The sequence below is a fragment of the Ischnura elegans genome, chromosome 8 (assembly GCF_921293095.1).
Source record: "Ischnura elegans chromosome 8, ioIscEleg1.1, whole genome shotgun sequence".
Classification (NCBI taxonomy): domain Eukaryota; kingdom Metazoa; phylum Arthropoda; class Insecta; order Odonata; family Coenagrionidae; genus Ischnura; species Ischnura elegans.
The window spans coordinates 29,983,302-30,005,672 of NC_060253.1; the positions used below are offsets into that span (position 1 = coordinate 29,983,302).

The following is a 22,371-nucleotide window of genomic DNA, read 5'->3' on the forward strand; positions in this document are numbered from 1 at the left end:
GATTTAACCGTAGAAAGCAGCTTTCAACTGCCATGAATATTAAAGTCAAGAGTCGCGAATGCTTTCACCTTTCCACCATTACGAAGCCATACATTTAATATGGATTATTAAAAGTTATAGCACCAAAATCAAAAATATAATAATTTTTTTCTAAATACCCTGAAGGCCTCTCAAGTGAAAAAGTTTCCCCATTAATTGGCAAAATTTATGCCGTGACCTCGAGCTTGGCGTGCAATATCTGCGATAAGGGCTAAGAAACTATTTGTAAGTAATAAGAAAACGGATGCCAAAAGAAAAGCAACTGTAAAGTTGAACGATATTCATAATTTTGGACATGGAGATACCTTGAGAGAAAATTTTAGCAAGAATTTTTCACGATGAAAATTTAATATCCTTAGTTTTGATTTGCGTCTCCTCTTAACCAGTGTTATTAGGGTGCATTGCTATGGGTTGGGAACTCGTAAGCGCTAAAATTACTGAAAGCATCAGTAAAAATCGTCATATGAAGGGGAAATCGTTAAAATTAGGATTATAACGGATAATAAAAATTAATTAAAAAATGGTAAAAAACACGCTTTTTACAAAAACGTAAAAAATGCGCTAAAAAGTAAAAAATAAACTTTTCGTCACTCGGAGAATGAAGAAAGGGTGCTGATCAGGTTCGTTAGAAATGAGTGTAGAAGAGCCTGATGGGTGATTAAGAATTGGCCTAAACCTGAGGCTGAGCGACTCAAAACAAAAGCGAAACAAATGCTAGTTGTCGAAAAAGGTGCTTCATACCAACTCTGAAGACCTACTAATTCTTTTTCTTATCTATACTGAAAATTTTAAGCCAATCCGGCAATGGGAAGTGGGTGAAAAAGGCGATTAAAAGATTCCATCGATGGAGCAAAAATACAGGTAGCATGTAAAGAAAAAGTGTGTAATAAAAGTGGTTTGAAGTCAGTAGGTATTTACGAAAGTTTATTTTGTGTGTATACGCGCCGAAGCTTTTCTTTGGTTCAATTCCAGACTGAAGATGAGGCGTTTGTGAATAACAATGACGTAATTATAATCATTGAGATGAGCGCATGCCTTTCTCCCAACAAGTGTTCATACTGTGTTATGTTTTTGACGTATCACCCACTAAAAAAACGCGTTACTCTTGAAATTTTCAAACTAATCTGAATACACAAGTTATAAAATTTTCCTATTTCTAAAAAATGATAAATTAGCATCTTAGAATATACAGGGATAACATTTTCAAACCATTGACCATGGCAAATGCTGACCAAGGTCTATTTCGTGCTCACTGAAATGTTTATCATTGTGGCGTTAGTTTCAAGCCGATAATCTGGCACAAAAAAATACCACTTCATTTAAAGGGATATGTCTCTTTAAAGATTTATAGGTTTTACAGAAATATGTGTGAAACTTTTAAATAAATTTCACCTTAAGAAGTTTTAGAATTTTCGTAAAATCTAAAAAGGCAGGAATTTGTCAGTGACATAAATGATAAGGTGATTTCTGCATCTCCATGTAATCTTAAATGAAATTGTCAACAAGAAAAACATCACATAGACGTAAAACTAAAAGTCAGTTTTGAATGTTTTCGGGGGCTTTGCTCTTACTCAACGTTTGAAACTAGCAAAATTTTTTATAACCTTACAAGTTGCAGAGAGAGCCAAAAGCCTGGGAGAACTTTACGGCAGCTTTCCGCAGGGCTTAGGAAACTTTATCCTCGTCAGTTGTGCCAAAATGTTTTTGGCGTTGGTAAGTGGGCCTTGGTAAAAAGCCTGGTGAAAATACGCCCATAATAAAAAAACGCCCTACTCTCCGTAGTTAAGGCATCCAATTAAAAGATCGGAAGTGAAGCCTAGTAAAATGTCATAAAATAACTTTTTTGAAATTCCAATATCACAAAATTTAGCTCATCTTAAGATGAGAGAATGTTATTCAGCCCAATGTACAATAACTATATTAAGCAATGTACATGCTAAGAAGACCATTTAGCTAGACCGTAACAGCTCTTTAAATACTAAAAGAGGACGGAGTAGGGGAATGTATTTTTAAAATGGCTAAAAGAGAAAGAAGCCACATTAATTTGGAATCAATGTACCCCTCAAAAACCTTAGGACTATGAAACTTCCATAGTCCTCAAGAAACCTGTGTTGTCATTCAATCGCTGCAACGCAGCTAAATCAACATGAGGCGAAGGTTTATCCGGCACGCGATATTTGTCGCCTTTGTCTATCCCTTAGAGAGGAGAACAATATCGTTCTTGGAAAGGGATACAAAACTTAATATACCTCCTATAACTATAAACAAGGTAGTATGTACCTACTATATATTCCACGCCGTGAACTGACAGCAATTGTTTATTTTGTGCTGTGAAAGCGCACATTCCAGCAAGTCATAAATGCGGTATATTACGATAATGGTTGCGCCGAAGATGCGTTTACAGTTAGCTGTACCATTGATTAAAAGTCACCTCGACCAGCCAGTTACGAGAGAAATAAAAAAATGACGCATAATTTTCCGTTGTCAATGTAACGTGATGTTGGTGTGAAAAGGACACTTAAAACTAATAATTTTGAAACAAATTAGATAAAACGATTGCGCAAAATGCAACATAATACAAGGACCAAAATTTTAATATTTTTTAACAGTGCAATAATTGAATGCAAAATGCAACTACTATCGCTGCAGAATAGGAAGAACGCTGAGCTTAAAGCATTTTTATAAAGTTCTGCCAAAGCTCCTTAGGGTCGTGTTATACTGTATCGTTTTACTCATAGTTTATTCGAATAAAACAATGAATCATTAAACATTGTTTAAACGTAAACGTTTAGCTTCTACGACCTAAAGAGTGAACGAGAACACGTGAAAAACTATGAGAACGGCGTTTTTTCATCTCTGCACGGGAAAAATATTTGATTGGTACAGCTCATCTTATTTTTTTATAGAGAGTCAGTACCAATACCAGAATATTGATGAAAATGAAATGAAAGCATTGTGTCGCCAAACTGTTTCCTGAGTTATAATCGAATAAATACTATGAATAACAGTACATGATAAATGACGTAATATTTAGGCAAGTTTTATCAAAAAGAAACCGTCAAGGAGGAGGCATGTGTCCTATTAAGGCCCATAAAGAAGAGAGTAAGGAAAGGACGAGGAGGAAAAATTGTAGCTATCAAATTTTGAGGAGCTGTGCTCCGCCTGTAGACGAGGGAGTGGAAAAAAAACTTGAATAAGAACCGTTCGTCTTCTCTATGGTTAAGTGAATTACCCAAATGTTGAGGATAGTCCCGTTTCCTGAAGTCGGTCTCGTGATCGTTGCAGAGCGTGAGATTTTTTTATCACCCTCATTATTAACGACCTCCGACGTTTCGTTCACAGAAATCCAAATTTATCTTTACTGCAGTGAAATTCTTCCTTGACTGCCGCGGGGGATAAAACTTTTCCTCATCTCATGGAAAGAATTGCAAAAAATACCCACGCGTATTCTTTTCCAATTAAAAGAAAATTCCCAGCTAAATACCATTTTTAAACTCAAAAAAGATATCTATTTTTCAGGGAAACGACCGCAGACTAGCTTACCTACGCAAAGCCACCCATAAGTGCGCATACAGTGCGAACATTTCACGGACGAAACATCGTTTGCCTTGAGCTCACACTCATGATTTGGAATTCGAACCCGAGTATGGGGGAATACAAAGGATTCAACTTCGCATTCGTGAGATCCGGGATCGCATCTCAGTCAAGGCCAATGTTTTCTTTCAGTGGTATTTCCGCAATTTATCGATTATATTTAGAATGTTATTTTTCCAAATTAAACCTGCCATTTTTTAATGAAATCTCTTCTAAAGCTGAGGCAAGTGCCGAATTATGAAGATAAGATAAGATAAGTTTTATTTACGTGGATTATGTTGTACAAAGTTAATAAAGTTTTTTTTAAACAAAAATTAAGCATGAATAGCTTTAATAAGCATTTAAATCACAATATGTCGAAAAAAAGAGTAAACATAGAGTGGTCAGCTGCATACGGCTAAAGACATATTGACTCCAACCGGAAGAGATGCTGGAAGAGACGGCGTTTAAAGGAACCTATTGTAAGCGAGTTGCAGACGTCGACAGGGAGCTCGTTCCATAAATAAGCCGTAGAGACTTGGAAAGATTGCCGATAGGTCTCATTACGAAACTGAAGGATGTTGAGGCGTCGTGTCACAATTCGCTGCGGGCGCTCAGTGTGATGAGAGCTGAAGTGATTGGCCAGATAGGGGGGTCCATCCCCTGCAAGAATCTTGGTACGAAGATACGAAGTTATGACCAGGTTTGTAGAGCTATGGTCTACGAAATGCGTGTACCATGTGCGTTGTCTTTTAACTCTCTGTCCTTTAACTTAGCTCCCAGCACAGACCAGAGTGAGAAGGCTTCATTGGGATAGAACTTTGCACCGGCAACAGCCTGTACGGGACATCGCTCGGCTGTAGCTCATAGCTGTTGTAATAAATAACTACCTTCCGTCTCTGATCTATGACCGATCTCTCCTAATGCATTAAAAGCGAAGAAAAGGTGTGTCTAACAGGCCGTAGACATTATTGACCAATGAATTTGAGAAAAGACGCCAACATAGTTGTATCAATTGGCAAAAATTTCTTTCCATATGGGGAATATGGTAAATAATATTGAGGAAACCTATTTCAAAGGTTATAAAGGGATAAAAATTCTTTATCAAATTATATACGCCACGTCCATGGCGATGAAATTATTTTCACCCGCTGTTCGTTGGAAAAAGTTGAAAATTTTAGAACTCCTCCATTTTATAGACATTATTACGGCGACCCTCTTGTATTGGCCAAAATTTGTTATTTTTTTTTTAATATGTTAGAAAATAATACCGGCACATACAAAATTTTTGGCGGTTACGATAAAAACCAGAACACGTCGTGAGGATTTTATATTCTCCTTGATGCATGCTTCCGGGCATTATTTCGGTGGTGTCATTGCAAGTTCCGCTATAATGCGGTTTAATTTGTTGATTAAAGGCAATGTAATTGACTTTTCGGGGAAAATTCACCCGAAGCGCGTTTAATTCTGACTCCGGCGCACCAAAAGTTTTGATAGCCAATGAGCTTTTTGACTGCATCATTAACTGGCTTGGGGTAAATTTTTCCAACGCTCTGAGACGGATGATTAACTGCTGCAATATTCAGGACCGTTTTAATTACGCGTCAATGGCGAAACATGAAGGATGCAGTGCTTCAGCGTATGTTATGGGAACTTCAAAGTTTGAATCGATTGAGGGCAAATAATTCACCTTCAACACCTCTATGATCAAATTAACCGCAACACACAATTCTTACCGATATTTTATCAATATCACTCCTCGGATAACTGATATAAAAATACATTTCATGATAAAATTATGGGTAAGCGGAAAGTTTATAAGAATAAATATATTTATTATATAAGAATAAAATATTACAATAATTACTCTTAAAAATGGCGTATTTCCATCTTATTAATGAATGAAGGAAATCTGAAATCAGCGATATCTCAAATGATACATTCCATTTACGCATAAGTCCTCTTAACAGGCTCTTAATAATTTTCGACGAATAACTTATATATTTAATAAATATAAATAAGTATATTGTATAACAGTTTCTTTACTATCAAACCTTATTTCCGCGAAAAAAATATTGAAGCTTGAACAAATTCATTGCTATATTATATTTTAGCTAGAAATTTTTAACAATAACTGCCAATGTAAAACTGGTGTCCGTTTTAAGGCACGCTATGGCAAATGATGAAAAAAAGAGGAATCCAAGGTGATAAAAAATATCAATAAAGCCTTCATAACAAATTTCAGCTTCATGTTCTTAACTGGACTTGGTATGAGGACAAATGAGATAGGAATTTCATAAGCTTATCATAAATTAAAAATACTATACTTTCAGCAGGGCGATATAAAATTTGATCCATTACTCTGTGACGAGAGATACTCTGATATCTAAGTGTGTGTGTTCAAAGCCAAGCTCTTCAATCTCTCCGAAAGCTAGGATTATTGCCGTTGCGATGGGTGGACGATAGTGGGAATTAAAATGGGGTGTTGAGCGACTGGTGGCGATTTGAGGATTTGCCCCTCATTGTATTTCACCGGCGGCTAAAGGATTCAGAGAATTTAAACACAATACAAGTCCAATTTCATTGTTCTCGCGTCTCAGACAAGCTTTCTTTGTTCTCCATTCAGGGCTTTGAGACAGGGTTCAGCACCGTATTCAAGCTCTTCCCTCGATCCTAAGGGGTTTAAAGCCAAGTAGGTCACGTTAAAACCAAACTGTTTCATTGGGAGCGCTACTCGATTGGGCATTAGCAACTGAAACCAGAGATGCGGTAGGTTTTCACGCAGAACTTTTTAAAAAAATCGCAGAAAAAAGAAGAGAAACCTGCGATCAAAACTGTGCCTGTTTGTCAATTTCATTAAATTTTCGAAATTGGCCGAACTTGGGAAGTAGAGATAAGTGTTTTTACAGATTATTTCACCAAAATATCGATCGTATGCGTCGTAACGCCTATACCTAGAGCCATTCGTGACGAAAAGTGATGACCTCAACCCTACCGAAGATGAGTTGAATACGTCATGAGCTAATGCCGAGCGGGTCACAAATGAAGCAGTTTGCTTCTCAGGCAATTCATTTTGCTTATTGTACCCTGTATGGATATATAAAACTTGTTTGAACTTTTAGAAGCTATTTGAATTAACATGATGGTGGTCAAAATGGCTCGATCTTTTCAATTATCAGAAAATAAAACTTCCGAGAATTGTAGGGTTAAATATATGCATATAGCATGAATAAAAAATTTCAGCTTCATATTCTTAATTGAAGTTGGTGTGAGCTCTAATGAGATTTAAATTTCATATACTTTTCATCAATTAACAATGCCTATATTCTCAGCCTCTCAATACCGAGGAACCTTTAATTAGTGAGATAGAAATGAGATAGGAACATATGATTATCATCAAATAACAATGCCTATCTTCTCAGCCCCTCCTTACCGAATAACTTAAATTATTACTGAACTAATTGAGACTTATGCTAAAATATAATTCGCTGCCCCCATCTACGACATTATAACGACAGGAATTGCAAATTGAAATGGAATTAAAATTGAGGAACTAATCGATATTTACGCTCTTTCGAGTGATATTTATTACCAATTAAAAGTTCTCCCAGAAGAAGTGAATGAACCAAAACTGTAATGACGTAAGCCACTGATGAAAAAAGGGTGGCAACTATCAATTTTTTATCTTAAATATATGAACGAATGGCTGAGTGAGAAATATAGATTTTTAGCCGCAACTTACCTTTCCTTCCCACCCACCGGAATTATTGAAAAATTTCTATTTCAACCACAGTTAACAAAAGAAATAAAGTGTGCATAGAGAAAGGCTCATTTGAAGTCATGATAAAACGTTTTTCACCTACATTCGTCATGAAAAAATTCCATTATTTTAAACGTGAGTTTATTTTATTCAATTATAAACATTGGACCTATTTTAATGACAATGATACTTTTTGAAGGATTATGCGGTAGAATTTTGCAATCGTATGCAAATATATCATCTAGAATACCTGTTTCTCATTTTTATAGGAGATACTGAACTATCGATAATATATAATATAATATAATATAATTTATTATCCCCAGTAGACAATATACAGAGTAGGTTATAAAATAGCCTAAAATTAGTAATGTATAGGGTATGTCAAAATTTTGGTATACAAAAACAATGTCACACAGTAATTATAACAAAGAGAAAAAAAAACATAGGATACCATTGAAGGAAAAGGCACAGGAATGCAAATTAAAGGGGAAAAAACATATCTCAGTTTCAGGTTACGATAAACAAACAAAATTCATTTAGGCAACTTGTCTGTCAGAAATTCACTTAGTGTGTAAAAAGATTTCATTGACCTCCTCAGAGTAATTTCCACTTTTTGTGTCCTCCCTGTTAAATAGGATGTCAGCCAGCTTAGTGCAACTCCTCTGATGCCAAACTTGTAACATTTGTTATAAAGGATAGTATGATCAACCATATCAAAAGCTTTAGAAAATTCCAAGAAAAGTGCAAGAACTTTATGTTTCATGTCCAAGGAATCAGAAATGAAACTAAAGCTATCCAGGAGTGGGGATTCAGTAGATCTACCTTTCCGGTATCCCCATTGAGAGTTCGACGGAAGTTTATGCTTCTCTAAGTAAGAAAGTAATCGACGTAAATAAACTAATTCAAATAGTTTGGAAAGTTGTGGTAGGAGTGAAATCGGTCTGTAATTGTCCAAGTCATTGCTATCACCTTTTTTCTTATATTACTATCTAGCCAGTCTGGAAGAGGTAGACCGTCAAGATTCGTCATCTATTAAAAGTATAGGGGCTGAAAAGAGAATGTAATGAATCAGCTTCCTAAAAAAATCGCGCAAGCATTTCAGCGATGACCAAAACTCCGCAATGAATTCAAGCGAATTCCGCGAAGAATATTGAACGTGAGTTAATTCACAACAATCTTGCTTTATTCCAAAGCAAATTTATTGTCAATAGAATGTATTCACTGCATTAGAAAAAGATATCGTAATTAATATACTGGTTGAATGAATGAATACTAGAGAACGTTTAGAAATAATTTTTCAAGTACATATATTTGTTTGCAGGTATATTTTCAAATTTGTATTGTAGTGACTTAACGTTACATTTAATTGATTTCTTTTTTCATTTTCTCAACCCCAATTATATTATATCGACTAACGTCTCGGAGTATGTTAAATTGTTTTCAGTGCTTTGATATATTCTTTAATTCTTCTTCAGCGCTTATTTGCAAAGATTTGGGCTCTGAATGTAAACAAATTTACAATCACTTGGAAAATCTTATTGAAAAGTTGGCAAATAATTTTGCATCCTATACTACAAACGTTTACGAACGTAATATTATATTAAATAAATTCTAAATAATGATGCCAAATTCAGCAATTAATAATAACGTAGTTGCTAGGACACCTGAAATATCGTTACTTAAATAAGACTTAAGAAAACGGACAGATATATACTAAATTTAGATTTTAGCGAAGGCACAAAATTAAAATATGTTGCACTGAACGAGGAATTTCTGCAGATACTAAGCGTCGTCTCATATCTGCATTAAAAGAAAAACACAATAAATCAAGTGAGTAATGCTTTATTTTTTTTGAACGACGCTCACTGCAATTTCTCCCATTATACTAGGAATTCGTTCGTATTATTGTTCCCAGAGAGGTCAAATTATTCCCGCCTGGACGCCCCATGGCTCGACATGGACGCGCCGAACCCATTTCATCGATATTTTTCAAAATATAAAAAGAACATGCTGGGCTGGGTCGGTCATGAGACTATTGTTTGCGGAGTCGATGCGCCACCGTAAATATTGTTTCATGCACGCAACTAAAAGAAAAAAAAACGACGCTTACGCGCGCGTCATGAAATAATTGAAGAGCTTTCCATTTTCCTCAGCCTCTCTCGGATATTTATTGAACTACCACCGTTTTTTGGATTTTCGTGATTAAATGCGTTTTTTAAATAGATGTTCCATTGTTATCGGTTTGCATAGTCTCTATTGCCCATTCCAAACACGTACACATAGAACAATCCACACGTTCATATTAATGGTCCTTTCTCTAATAAACTATTCTTCTATTTGACTACAGCCAAATAAAAGATTACGTGCCTGTTATCTTCTGTACATGACTGCACCATTTATCTGGTTTAGATAAAACTTGGCATATAAATGTAGTTTTTCAAAGAAAAGGTTTATGCATCATCTAATATTTTATTAGGGCCTACCCTTAGCAATTCCAAATGAAAAGGATTATTTTCAGTGAATTGGTTGCAAATTTTGCTTTTTCAAAGTACTTTTAAATGGTGTAGAGAACTGGAACTTTTTTAACTGGTGGTTGAGTCAATAAAGTTTTTAATAAGTTTGGTAAAATTTCTTATCCTTATAGCTTTTTACCTAAAAATTACAGTTTTAAACGAAATTCTTACATTTTTCTTTGAAAACAGCAAATATGGTCCTTCCTTGACGACCGGTTGTAATGGTAATAAAAAGCAGTTGTGACTGTAATTATTAATTGGGGTGTAAGTTTGAAATTTATTATGTCCGACATGTTACTATTCATAAAACCTGCAAATGCATATATTTATTTAAAATACCATTTGCTCTCAGATGGATTTGAGAGTTCGAGAGAATGCTTGTACAACATTTCCTATTTCGATTGATGAATGCTCTATACATATAAATTGAGGTAAAGACGTATAGATTGGTAGGACGACGCCTTCTTGATTTTGTGGTAACAGAGAGAAACTGTTTCGCTGGGGTTAATTCCTGGGGCATATATGAAAAAAATGTCATCATGAGCAGAATGTCCATCGAATAAATCATTCTCCGCCACATTGCAATTTTTATGGACGCCTTCATACTATCTGGCATTACCACCTTATAAAACATCATAGAAAAACAGAATATCTAACATCGTGTTATGCTGGTCATAATATTATTCTGAGTAAGAAAACAAAATTTTCGATGGAAATTTGTATACTTACGCCAAAAGTTTATAAACTTTACTCTTCACACATCAAAGCCACAAAAGATAGAAATTTTTTTAAACCTTTTTAAAAGTTGGTTAATCGAGAGCAGTGAGTCTTTGTACAAAATCATAGAATGAAAATTATTTTGATGCAAAAACCAGATGATTCGTGAGTCATTTCATATTCTTATTACGTAATTCACCTCTCATCGCAATTTCGAAATGGCTTTTGTAGCCAAAATTGTTTTTCCTTATTATTTCCTTTGTACGAATAAAAATGGCAATAATTTTGTGATCTTAGTGATTTTAATGTTCATCCCATCTCCAAGGTATCGCGGTAGATAACCTTCGATTGGTCGAAACACTTCAACACCAATCCAAATTCAATGAAAATGAGAATCGTTCAAAATTAGACCAATTAATGAAAAAAAAAGGATTCAAGAGCATTAGGACAAGATGTTCGTAGTCATGACGATTGACATCATCTCCATCCAAGAAAGCTTTTTCAACGAATCTTGAACGGAATTTGACATTGTGAAACCGCCATTAGAGGGGTCCATTCAATAACATTTTGTCGTATCTCGTGTCGTTCACCCAAAATATGTGTATGAGTTAGCCAGGCAGTGAGTGGTTGGAAGTGGGTTTTATAGTATACTAGCAGTCAACCCGGCATTGCTCAGGAAAGATAGTAACCAGAGAAGTGGGAAACTTGGAACTTAGAATTCATGGTAACATGGCAGAATTTTTAGGTAAAGAAACACAGTAGGTATGATGACAGTATATATATGTAACAGCAAGCAATGGAAACTATGATTTCCGTATACTGCGAACGGAATAAGCTTTTACCCCGCTCCAGAAAATTGATCGTTATGTTTATGTACATGCGTGGACCAAAGTTTCGTGTGAACGCATATGCCAGCAAATAGGATTGTACCAAGAGGATCATTAGTAAATTTTAAAATCCTTTGAGTCACATTTTCCCTTTAAGCGTGTCAAGAGATGTGCCAACACGGCAGGATGTCTTGCCACAGAAGTTGCATGACGTGACGTAACAAACATTAATGAGTAAACGACGTAAAGGACGTGTACTACCAGGCGTATGGACACATTCATACTATCTGGCAATGCCACCTAATAAAAAATCGTAAAGAAACAGATAACCTGATAACGTGTTGTACTGATCATGATATTGTTCTGAGTAAAAAAAGAAAATTTTCGATGGCCATTTATACATTTACGCCCAAAGTTAATAAACTCGTCACATATTCAAATCCACAAAAGAAATAAATTTCTTAAACCTTTATTAGAGTTGGTTTATGGAGAGCAGAGAGTCTTTGTTAAAAATCATTAAATGAAAGTTCTTTTTATATAAAAACGAGACACAATATGCATATGTGTGTAGCATTATAGGCTATGGCAGCATGAGATGCACCTACGAACTAATTTTGGTTGCAATCCATGCAGCCGTATGGACACCCATAGCCGACAGACAAATAGACATCTTCTTTCTTTCATTCAGAAGAAAGATTCCTCCAGTCCCAAAGCCGTCCAAAGCCCACTATCGTTACGCTAGGATGCATACATATTAGGTACTCACCGCATGGTCCAGTGTGCGCGAGGGTGGGTAGTAGGGATGTGTTCGGTGGATCGGAGTCCTGTGATGCGGAGGACGCGGACGCGGCGGCTGCGGCCAGCAGGCAAGCGGCCCGCGCGAGGGCGCAAGGCGAATCGTATGTGGCGCCGTCTGAGCCGCAAACCGGCCGCAACACGGGCTCACACTCTGGCGGGCACTCGCAGTGGGCGATGCCGAAGCGGTCAATGATGCAAGACTGCCCCGGGCCACAGCTCACGCCAACGCACGGATTAGCACCTGCGAATCACGGGAAAAAGAAATCATTTAGTCTTCACTCACATATTTTAAAAATCAATTAAAATTATAAATGAGTAGAAATGCTTAATTGAACAAAATATCCAAAATGTGTCCAAAAAGTTTCGCAGCAATTGCAGCGAAACCTTTTGTACCAATAATGCATATTTTTTGCTTTTGCATCAAATTAAAACTTAACTTCTAACGTCAATGTCCGCGCCGAAGGTGAGCTCTGTTTTGCCGCACCCGCTAGTCATTACCTCAACCAGCCGGTTTAAAATAATGAATTTATTGGTTCGTGCGTACAATTGTTACAACTTTACTTAATATCACGCGCCACTTATCTTAATATCACTCAGACTAATGAATAGTGAAATATTTCACAGCTCAGTCCCAATGCCCAACATGATATAAATTTCAGATAATTTTCGATATTTTACAATAGTATCGATAGCTGTTTAAAAAAAAGTACCTAATTTGTTGCATTTTTTTAAATTAAAATTTTTAGTAGAGTCATGAAACTTTAGGTTGTTGTGAGCTGGGAGACGTTATTTACAAGTTTTCAATTACATAGTCTTGGTAAGTTAACTCGTTGTAAACGAAGCGTTACGCTCCTCTCCGAGATTGGGTTTCGGGACTTTAACTACTGTTGTATGTTTGAGTACATGCCAACGCACTTAAAGATCGAGAACAGTTGCAATTCCGATCTCCAACGGGACAAAAGTTCACATACCTAACTCAAAACTGTGAAAAAATTATAAGAATAAATTCAAATGAGAATTAAAGGTTAATGAAGAGTCTGATATGGAGTGTGGATGTAGGCATGGAGAATGAAGGAAAAAGTGAAATGGATGGAGAGAAAGAGGAGCGAAGGAGTGCTGGACATGTTGGATGAGGAGAGGCCGCTTCTTCATGAGATATGGAGGAGACAGAATGCTTGGTTGTAGGGAGAATCGAACGGGGAGGGGCAGTGAAAATTGACATTGAAGGAAAGAATGTAAGGAAGATAATAGTATTTTTGTGAACTGAAGACCAAAGTCCAATGTGGGAGGAAAAACATGCGAGGCTAATTCACAACTTGCTCTATGAAAACCTGTTTTAACTGGCAATATACTATAGTATAAATAATCAAATATCAAATTTTACAAGCAATGGCAGAAATTGAACTTAAAAAATACTGTAAAGATTCCATACAAATTTAAGTTTAGACGGTGTAACTAAAATTTTACGAAGATAATAACAACCGTTTGGCGAAAAATCGCATTTCAAAAATAATCAAATGCCGTTGGGTATCAGTTAACACATCTTTGGTAGGAAGGGTCAATAAATCGGTTCCGTGTCCGAGGCAGCCGCCATCATAAATTTTAATATTGAACTTTCAATGCCTCCAGGAAATTCTATGATATTATTTGCCCGACGTTGATTCGTGCTGTCACCGGTCACATAAAATATGTATCTGGTTATAAAAGACCTCCGCAATCACTGACAAAAGCTCGCGTCACGCGTCAGAGAGCAAGCAATTTTTATGAAATGGCGTATTTTTCCCTTTCGCCTCTCGAACGGTCCCTGCAACGAGCATATTTAAAAAAATCGAGTTTTTTTATGATCGAATCCAATACGAAGAATAATATTTTATTAAAAAAATCGTTCTTAATAAATCCTTGATTATTTCACAAATATGGTTATTTTAAGCCAGGTCCAAATTTTAAATTCAGCGCGGCATGCGATATGTGTGACATGCAGTGAGATAAGCGCCGGGTAATGGGGGATAAACGAGTGAAAATTTGAATTTTGAGATGGAAAGAAAATTCAAAGGTTCCTGGCATTTATCTGATTTCACTTTCCATTACAGTCCACAGCATGACCTGTTTAATTGAATAAAGTCTCTAATTATTGCGTTATGAACGGTTGATTGATTGTTGTTCGTTGAGCTTTGACGTTTAAAAAAGTTTTCCCCACTGTTTCCGTCGCAAAAAATCCAACGGTGTATGGATAAAATACAAAATGCATAATGCATGCAAAATATGCTGAGTGCGTTGTTGCGAATGAAACTTCAAACTGCTCGATCTAAAGGAATTAGATTTTAAGAAAATTTGTGGACCACCTTTTGATTTTCAATTATCCATTAAATATAACTGTATCGACGCATTATTACAGAGTTGTTCATTTTGGCCTAGCGGCAGGGACAATCCAGATTTTCCAAACTGATGTATGGATTGAATTAATGTTTCTTTCGCAAGAATAAATTTGATGTTTCCGAAATTTGGAGAGTAACACGGATATTTGTGAGCGCTTCCAACAAAGAGAAAATAACAGATAATTCCATTACAGTGGATACGAAGAGCTCATTTCAAATATTGCTTTGCCACATAAATCGGATTGTGATCGCTTTGGATATCAGATTTACTTTCAGCTTCAAAGATGCAAAAACAGCATATATTACTCTAATAAAAGTGGTATATTACCTTTCCGTTAATGGCATTAGTATTTAAAAACATGGGTTTTACAAAAGAAGGGGTATATAACCTTTGGAAAGAATTAATTGATAAAAAGAAATGGCAGAATCTCGTCACATATGTTACTTTCACGAATGCTATAACCGAAAATAGAGAAGGAAAATTGTTCGTCAATTTTTTCGATGAATCAGCAGACAATCGAGGAAATATTTCGAATTTGATATAATTATTTAAAAAAGTCATCTAATCTTCTAAAGACATAAATTATATGTACCAGCGGGTCCTTTTTGAATTAATACATCATTCATTTGATCGGCATCGTAGTCGGCTAATAAATGTGTAATTCCAAGGATAAAGTTTTTATCAGCTCTTATTTGTTGTAACTAGCCATCAGAGACAATGATGGGACTCCTGGGTTGTCAATAAGGAAAGGTTTGAATTCGAAACCCCGACTTCATTATATTTTCACCAAAAAAGAAACTTAAGATATTCTCATCTTATGGATAAATATATGAAGTTGTTAATAATTTCAATCGATTTTTATCTATTTTTACACGTACCGGAAAATAATATTTTTTACTTTTATCAAATATTTTTTGAATACTTACATATTATTTCAAAAAATTAAAATTTTGCCAAAAGTCAACCACAGTACATTTATAGTTAAATTAAAAGATAATGGAAAATTTCCACAAATAATTTCATTGTACTTGAAGACCTGATTCGATGTATTTTGCATTGTCATCAGCTGTCCTAAACTTTTTTGGTCATTGATTCTGAATTAATTTTGGAAAACGATTGGTAAATTTTAATTTGCTAATAAGTATTTAGTCCACCAGATAAAACCTGAAAATATTTCTATTTAAAAAAAAGATTATGCTTTTGACAACCAGTTGTAGTGACAATAAAAAGTGATTTGGACGCAAAAATATTATACTATTTTTATTATAATTGAGTAGAGTACCAGAGTAACTATTTATATTCCGATTGGTCTTTTTACGTAGATACTGGCACAAGGTATTTGATAATGGTGTAATAGCCAAAACTGGAAATAAAATAGAAATGCTTTTTGTGGAAGAAACAAAGTGTCTTTCATTATTGATATGGAGACCTTCCACCACGTGCAAGCTTCAAGTTTTGATTTAATAGGAAACTCTATGCTGTTGAACTCTAGCAGGTCAACCCCTGTCGGGTTTTGTTGCTGCAATTATTGTAAAAACAGGATCTCTGAGGCCTCGTCATAGACCCGCCGCGGTATCTCATGGCGTAAAGGAGGTGGACTTGAGATCCTTCATCGTGTAATCCCTCTGATCGGATTTGAGCTGTTTCATACACGCCCATGTTTCCAAAACAGCAAGGTCTTAGAATTTTGATTGTTCTAGGGTCCAGGTAACGCTTCGGGCTACAGCAGAGATGGTCAATATTTGCTCAGGCGTTCTCATCCGCTTTGCAGGACCTTGCTGAAGTGTAACAGGAGGATGATGTCACACTAACTGAATTAGTCTCAAGGGTTTCTCGCGGAATGTCCTTAGATGTGAGGTGATATGTGTAAAATGTTTGAGTAAGTAGTTATATTTACAAATAATGATCAGTTAATAATATGAAAAGATCCATTAAAAACGTAAAGTTATAATAATTAAAGAAAACTTTCTTTTCTTCTGAAGAATAACATCAAGAAAAAATGTTTTTTTTTCATAATTAATTTATCATGATAATTATAACCTTGTAATGAAAATTGGTTATTCTTTACTCCTGTGGTTGATAAAATATACTCCCGTGAAATAATTTTTGGTTGAACTTTCGGCGGCTTTATTCTCAGCGTGCCCATCTCTTAAACAAAACGTATATACTTACTCCTTTCATCTATAGAGAGTTGACTTCTTTTCTAATCTGAACGTTTAGCAACCTTAAAGAATAATTTTTTCGATTTCGAATTAATTTCTTACAAGAACCTGATAGTATCTTGCAAAAGTCGCGTCTCAAACGATTTGTTATATACCTTCATAGGAAGACGAGAAATTTATTTCAGCATGATTGCTAAAAACAAATTAAAAATAGAGACATATTGACTTTAAAAGATTCATTTATGGCAATCACGTGGAAGGAAGACTATTTGGAACAAGTGTTTCAGTCGTTTAATACAAAATGTGTTCTCCATGAATTCCAGCTTGAAATAATCGGTTAACGTAGCGACAGTAAAGATCAATAGGACTGTATTATGGACCATCCCGTCAATCCTGGAGATCCTTCGTTCCAGCTGCCACTAGCTCCTATTTTAATTTGATTCCAAAAATTCCAGCAACGCGGCGATGATTCCATGGCGATCAATTTATAGCTATTTTTTGCAACAGAGTATTTGGAATAGCATGGAAAAATAATTAGAGGCTGTAGGTTTGATGTATAATTTTACCTGGTTCGCAGATTTTGTTCGTAAGTCCTAATTATTATCTCATTTCCCCGTGAAATTGTGCAAAAATTCGTATGTCTCCTCAAAATTCTTCATTTCAGGAAATCTATCAATTCTCTTAGAAATAAGTTTGCAGTTCCATGTTGATTAATTGCTATTTTTTTGTTATTTAACACAAGTTATGATCCCATGTAAACCTACGCCAAAAGATTCGGCAATTTGTCGCGTAGTTAATCTTGTCTTGTCCATACTTGTTGACAGGTATACATATTATTACAGGTCTCCTAAAGCCATTTTAATGGCTGAAAAGGTTAGGATTGTAGACATCTTACTTCATTTTAGGAAAGCTATCAATATATATTTGCCATTGAATATTCATAAACCAGTCCATTAATGAATGCAAAAGAAGGGAAACAAGAGTTATACGGGGTGTAAAGAAGCATAAGGATAGGAATGGAGTTTTAGACTTGGGGATTATATAGGACCATTCCTCCTCCTATTCCAAGCATCCTCACGCACTCAATATTCTCTATCCCATGGACCGAGTCCGGAGTTATTATCCTTCATCGGCTTCCAGCGGCGACATCTACGGTGGGGGCTCGGTGGTCGGGGCTGAAGGGGCACGCTGGAAGGAGCCCACCGTATCCCTCCCTTTTTCCCATTACGTACGACGCCTTCCCTCCCAATATTGGCCAAAGCCTTAATGCCTTCCTCTCCGGGACTTTGCTTCCGTTTCCCTCCGAATCCCCCCTTTACTTCCCCACTGCAGTCTTTTTATTAAGTTCCGCCTCTTCCAAATCGTTTCTTCCATCATGGAGCGTGATGGAGTGGCCGACCCGAAAATTTTAGCCACGGCGAATTAAGCGATAAGAGCCAAAGTACTGCGGCCCGCGCGGCCACCACTAACATAATGGCGGGACCGTAATGTTGGGACGTTCTTCACTGCGTTTTCATGATAGAAAATATCTTCTTGGTGACTCAATAGGACAAGGACTTAGGTGAAATGAAGATTTAAATCAACGGTCTTCAACCCGTGGCCCCCGGGCCGCATGCGGCCCAATGGCTAATTTCTTGCGGCCCCTAGAGGCTAAAGAAAATATAGTATCGCGCCACCAATATAGAATATATATCGGCAAACTCGTCATAAATAAACAATGTCAAATATCACATTAATTTTATTGAACTTTTTTTAACTCATAAAGATTATTGCACTTTGAAATTATATGTTTTATTTTTTATTGAGGTGGTGGTAACGTGGTTACGTGGACCATTATGGCCCTCCTGACGATGTAAAATCGATTTTCGGCCCTCACATCAAAAAAGCTTGAAGACCCCTGATCTAAACACTAAGCCACAAGTTGTCTCAATTGGAGTGTGACGGGTGGTGTGAGGACATGGAGAGGAGAAAAACGAAGGAGACGTGCGCACTAGTAAACCAAGCGCTTACTGAAGCCGTTTATTATGGGAGAGAAAAATAATTCTTATTGCTATCTGTTTGGCAATATATACATAGCACGGCGGAATAAGGGATAAGAGCCAAAGTACTAAGAGTCCTAACATTACGGCCCCTCCACTAACATAACGGAGGAATCGTAATGTTGGGACGTTCTTCCCTGGGTTTCCATTATAAGACATCTTTTTGGTGACTCAATAGGACAAGGACTTAGGTGAAATAAAGATTTAAATACTAAGCCGCAAGTCGCCTCCGTAGGCGTGACACTTACCTAAAAACACCGTTAGCAAAAAAAAGAGGAAGGAGAAAAAACTTTGGTGTAGCACCTACTAATTCACCTATCGTTACCTTAAGTCATTTATAAAAGAGAGAAAAATAATTTCTGCTGCTATGTGTTCGGCAAAATATATAGCCTTGACGAAATAAGTGAAAAAAGCCTGGGGCCCGCGATCGCAGGCTTTCCCGGCGTATAGAATCGTGGAAGGCTACTCGGGAATTCCACCGGGTCAGGTTCTCCAACTCCATCTCGGCCGACGTTTCGATGTACGAATTGTCCATCATCATCAGGGCATGAGATGGAGATGGAGAACCTGACCCGGTGGATTTCCCGAGTAAAATCCACGATATGAGTCAAAGTAATCGTCCGCACGCCCACTAACATAATGGGATGGGAATGTTGGGACGTTCTTTACTGGGTTTTATTATAGAAAATATCTCGTGAGGACTCAATAGGATAAAGACCGAGGTGAAAATAGATTTAAATACTAACCCTCAATCTACCACAATAGTGATAGATTGAAAAATAAAGTTTGTCGTACTCCACACAGTATTTATTGAAAAGGAAGTTCACCTCTTGATAATCACCTGAAAAGGTCAAAACCGGTTGAGATTTTTGATATATACTGTGTGATACATAAGAATGATTTTTTTTTTAATCTATCATGTCACCATTTCACAAAGTGAACTCGCTGACCATCGATTTCATAATGCCTCAATAGGCATGTAGCGGGGAGTGCTAAGCCGTTGACAAAGATAAGAGGAAGGGAGAAAAACAAAGGAGATGCGTGAAATAATTCTCAACAAGCACTTATATAAGTCTTTTATTATACTAGGGAAAGAACTTTCTATTCTAATCTTTTCGGCAAAATATCTGTTTTGATTTGTCGTTTCTGCCGGACCAAGAAATATAGTGCGGTTATAACATATCCGTTTCGCTCTAACAGATGCCTTTTCTTAATTGCTCCAGCAATCTATGCGCAGCACGTAGCCTCCAGTCACTAGCGGTTTCTAGCCTAATTCATGCATAAGCTGTGCAACGCTTTCTCTTCGCTCGTTGCAGCTTTTTAATGAATCGAATTGAATAATAAGACCCTCTTCATACGATATATTCTATTGATCAAGTTAAATCGTATTTAGGGAAAAAAAAGAATTGCGCATGACAGAATTGGTCTACATTTTTATGTAGTCTTTCTACAATCCGAATAAGTGTTATACGCAACATCAAAACATAGTTGCATGCATACGTAAGTTTTTAGGGTGAAAAATGCTATTAGATAAAAAAAATTTGAATGGTGACGATTGAATTCTTTCCCTTCTTAAAAATTCATGTAATTTTCTATAAATTTTCAATTTTATAAGTCATGCAAAATTATCTTTTAAGCTATAAATTAAATACATAGCCTCCACGCGTAAAGCAGTCCTATGTTACCGTTCCAGTGTGTACATTGCAACATGGTATGTATACAACACTCATCTCATGTGGAAATTATGAATACATCCTAAAGTGCCGTTCTTCGGTAGGCACTAGAAAAGATAGTAACATTTGAAAAAGCATAGATTTTCTCCCCTAAGAATCATAAAATTTTTTGTAATTTAGTTTATGTAAAATGTTACATACCTGGTACAGTGCATAAAAATATTAAAGCACAGGCAGAACACAGCCAGACTGCCATGGCAAATTTAAACTAGATTTTTGGAAGCCTGTATTCGTGAGAGTATTATATATGCCCATATTTATAAGTGGAATGTATTTTTTTCCTCTCTTTCACTGTTCAAAAACACGATAAAGGTTTTCGTCCGCAATTTCCGTGCAAATGAAAATAGTCGTTTGAAGGGAAGGAAATTAAACACTGCGGTCGAACACGAATGAGGAAAAGAAATGGAAGATTTCTGCGCTGTGAAAATAAAATAAGCGCTACAAAATTTAACCTTCGAGCTCGTAACGCTTCCACTTGGTCGCGGAGAAGAATATTTGATAGTATACGGAATGGAAAGGAATAAAAATAAAAAAATGTTTCATCATCTGTTGAGGTCGCATGCATATATTCGTCCGTCGCAGGTCCAACGTACAGTCACCCTGAATATATTCCAGTGCGCGCATTTCGATTTGATATTGCTGACTTGTCCAATTGAAAGTATTGCTCGTCCCCGGTCACTGGAATGGAAAATCGGAGTACCTTATTGCTTCATACGGACGCTCAGTGAATTGCAGATGGGAATTTACGTGACGGTGCGTCGTGCACTCGTCATTTTGAAAATTAAAAAAAAAATCGTGGCGTCAATTCGGTGGCTTTCGGGTCAATATGCATTCACGCGCGGACCTCAGATTCTTCATAAGACCGAATACAGTCGCATGGAGACCTTTAGTTAAAAAACTGGGAATAATGTTGAATTCAAATTGGAAAAGACTAGCAGAAATAGCCGAGAGGAATACATATTTTCTATACGAGCGTGGGTTTAGCTCATATTTGGGGCTCTCAACTACTTTAAGCTCCTTGGAAGTCCTACATCCCTCGCATCACGATGCTCGATGGACCTCAAGAACCTACGTTCAACTACAAAGACTCTTGTTAAAATTGTGAAGGAAATGCAAGATCTTGAATAATAAAGTAGCCTGCAGTGCACAATGTCCAGGAAAGTCAAAGGCCCTTGGTTACATTTCCGATATGAGGTATTTTTCCCTTGGAAATGACGTAAATTTCATCGCTGCGGGACTGACTACATGACTCTTTATATCTTTTCTCGTTTGCAAGAATTGTCGTGATACTTAATTAATTTACCAGTGATCAATAATTTGGTATATTTTGGGACGCATATGATTCATAATTATATCCTAAAGAGAGGCTATCGTTATTCTTAGCCCTTTTCAAGTTTAGAATATAAAATTGACTCCAATTATTTTTCTCCATTTCATTTTCAAACTAATTTGATTGGTGAAATTGACGATGAAACAGCACAATTAGGAAGAATTTACCCCAAAATTTTCTTAATGGGTAACAAAATTTAGGAATGAACCCGATATTCAATGAATTCTCAAAGAAATATGTAACATTTCAATTCATTTTTCTACAGTTAACCTGCATCTTTTTTTTTCTTCGTAAGTAAAACATATATGGTTTACGTTTCGACCGACATATGCTAGTACTGCAAAAAAATTACCTACTATCCTAATAAGATGTCCATTTTGTTCTTCTCCTTAAGATATTACCAATATTTTTAAGTTAAGGGATAATCTAGTTTTGATACTGGGAAATGTTAAGAATAGAGCATCCGAGATAACAAGATGCTGGTTTAAACAAAAATATCTT

At 36.3% G+C, this 22,371-nt stretch overlaps 1 protein-coding gene across 1 annotated transcript in view; it reads right to left on the reverse strand.

Annotated features, from left to right (window-relative positions):
• LOC124163852 (agrin-like) overlaps positions 1-22,371 on the reverse strand; it is a 195,468-nt gene that overhangs the window by 90,972 nt on the left and 82,125 nt on the right. The window contains exon 3 of the mRNA XM_046540955.1: positions 12,199-12,471. Coding sequence (XP_046396911.1) covers positions 12,199-12,471 — 273 coding nt within the window. The remainder of the gene's footprint in view (positions 1-12,198; positions 12,472-22,371) is intronic.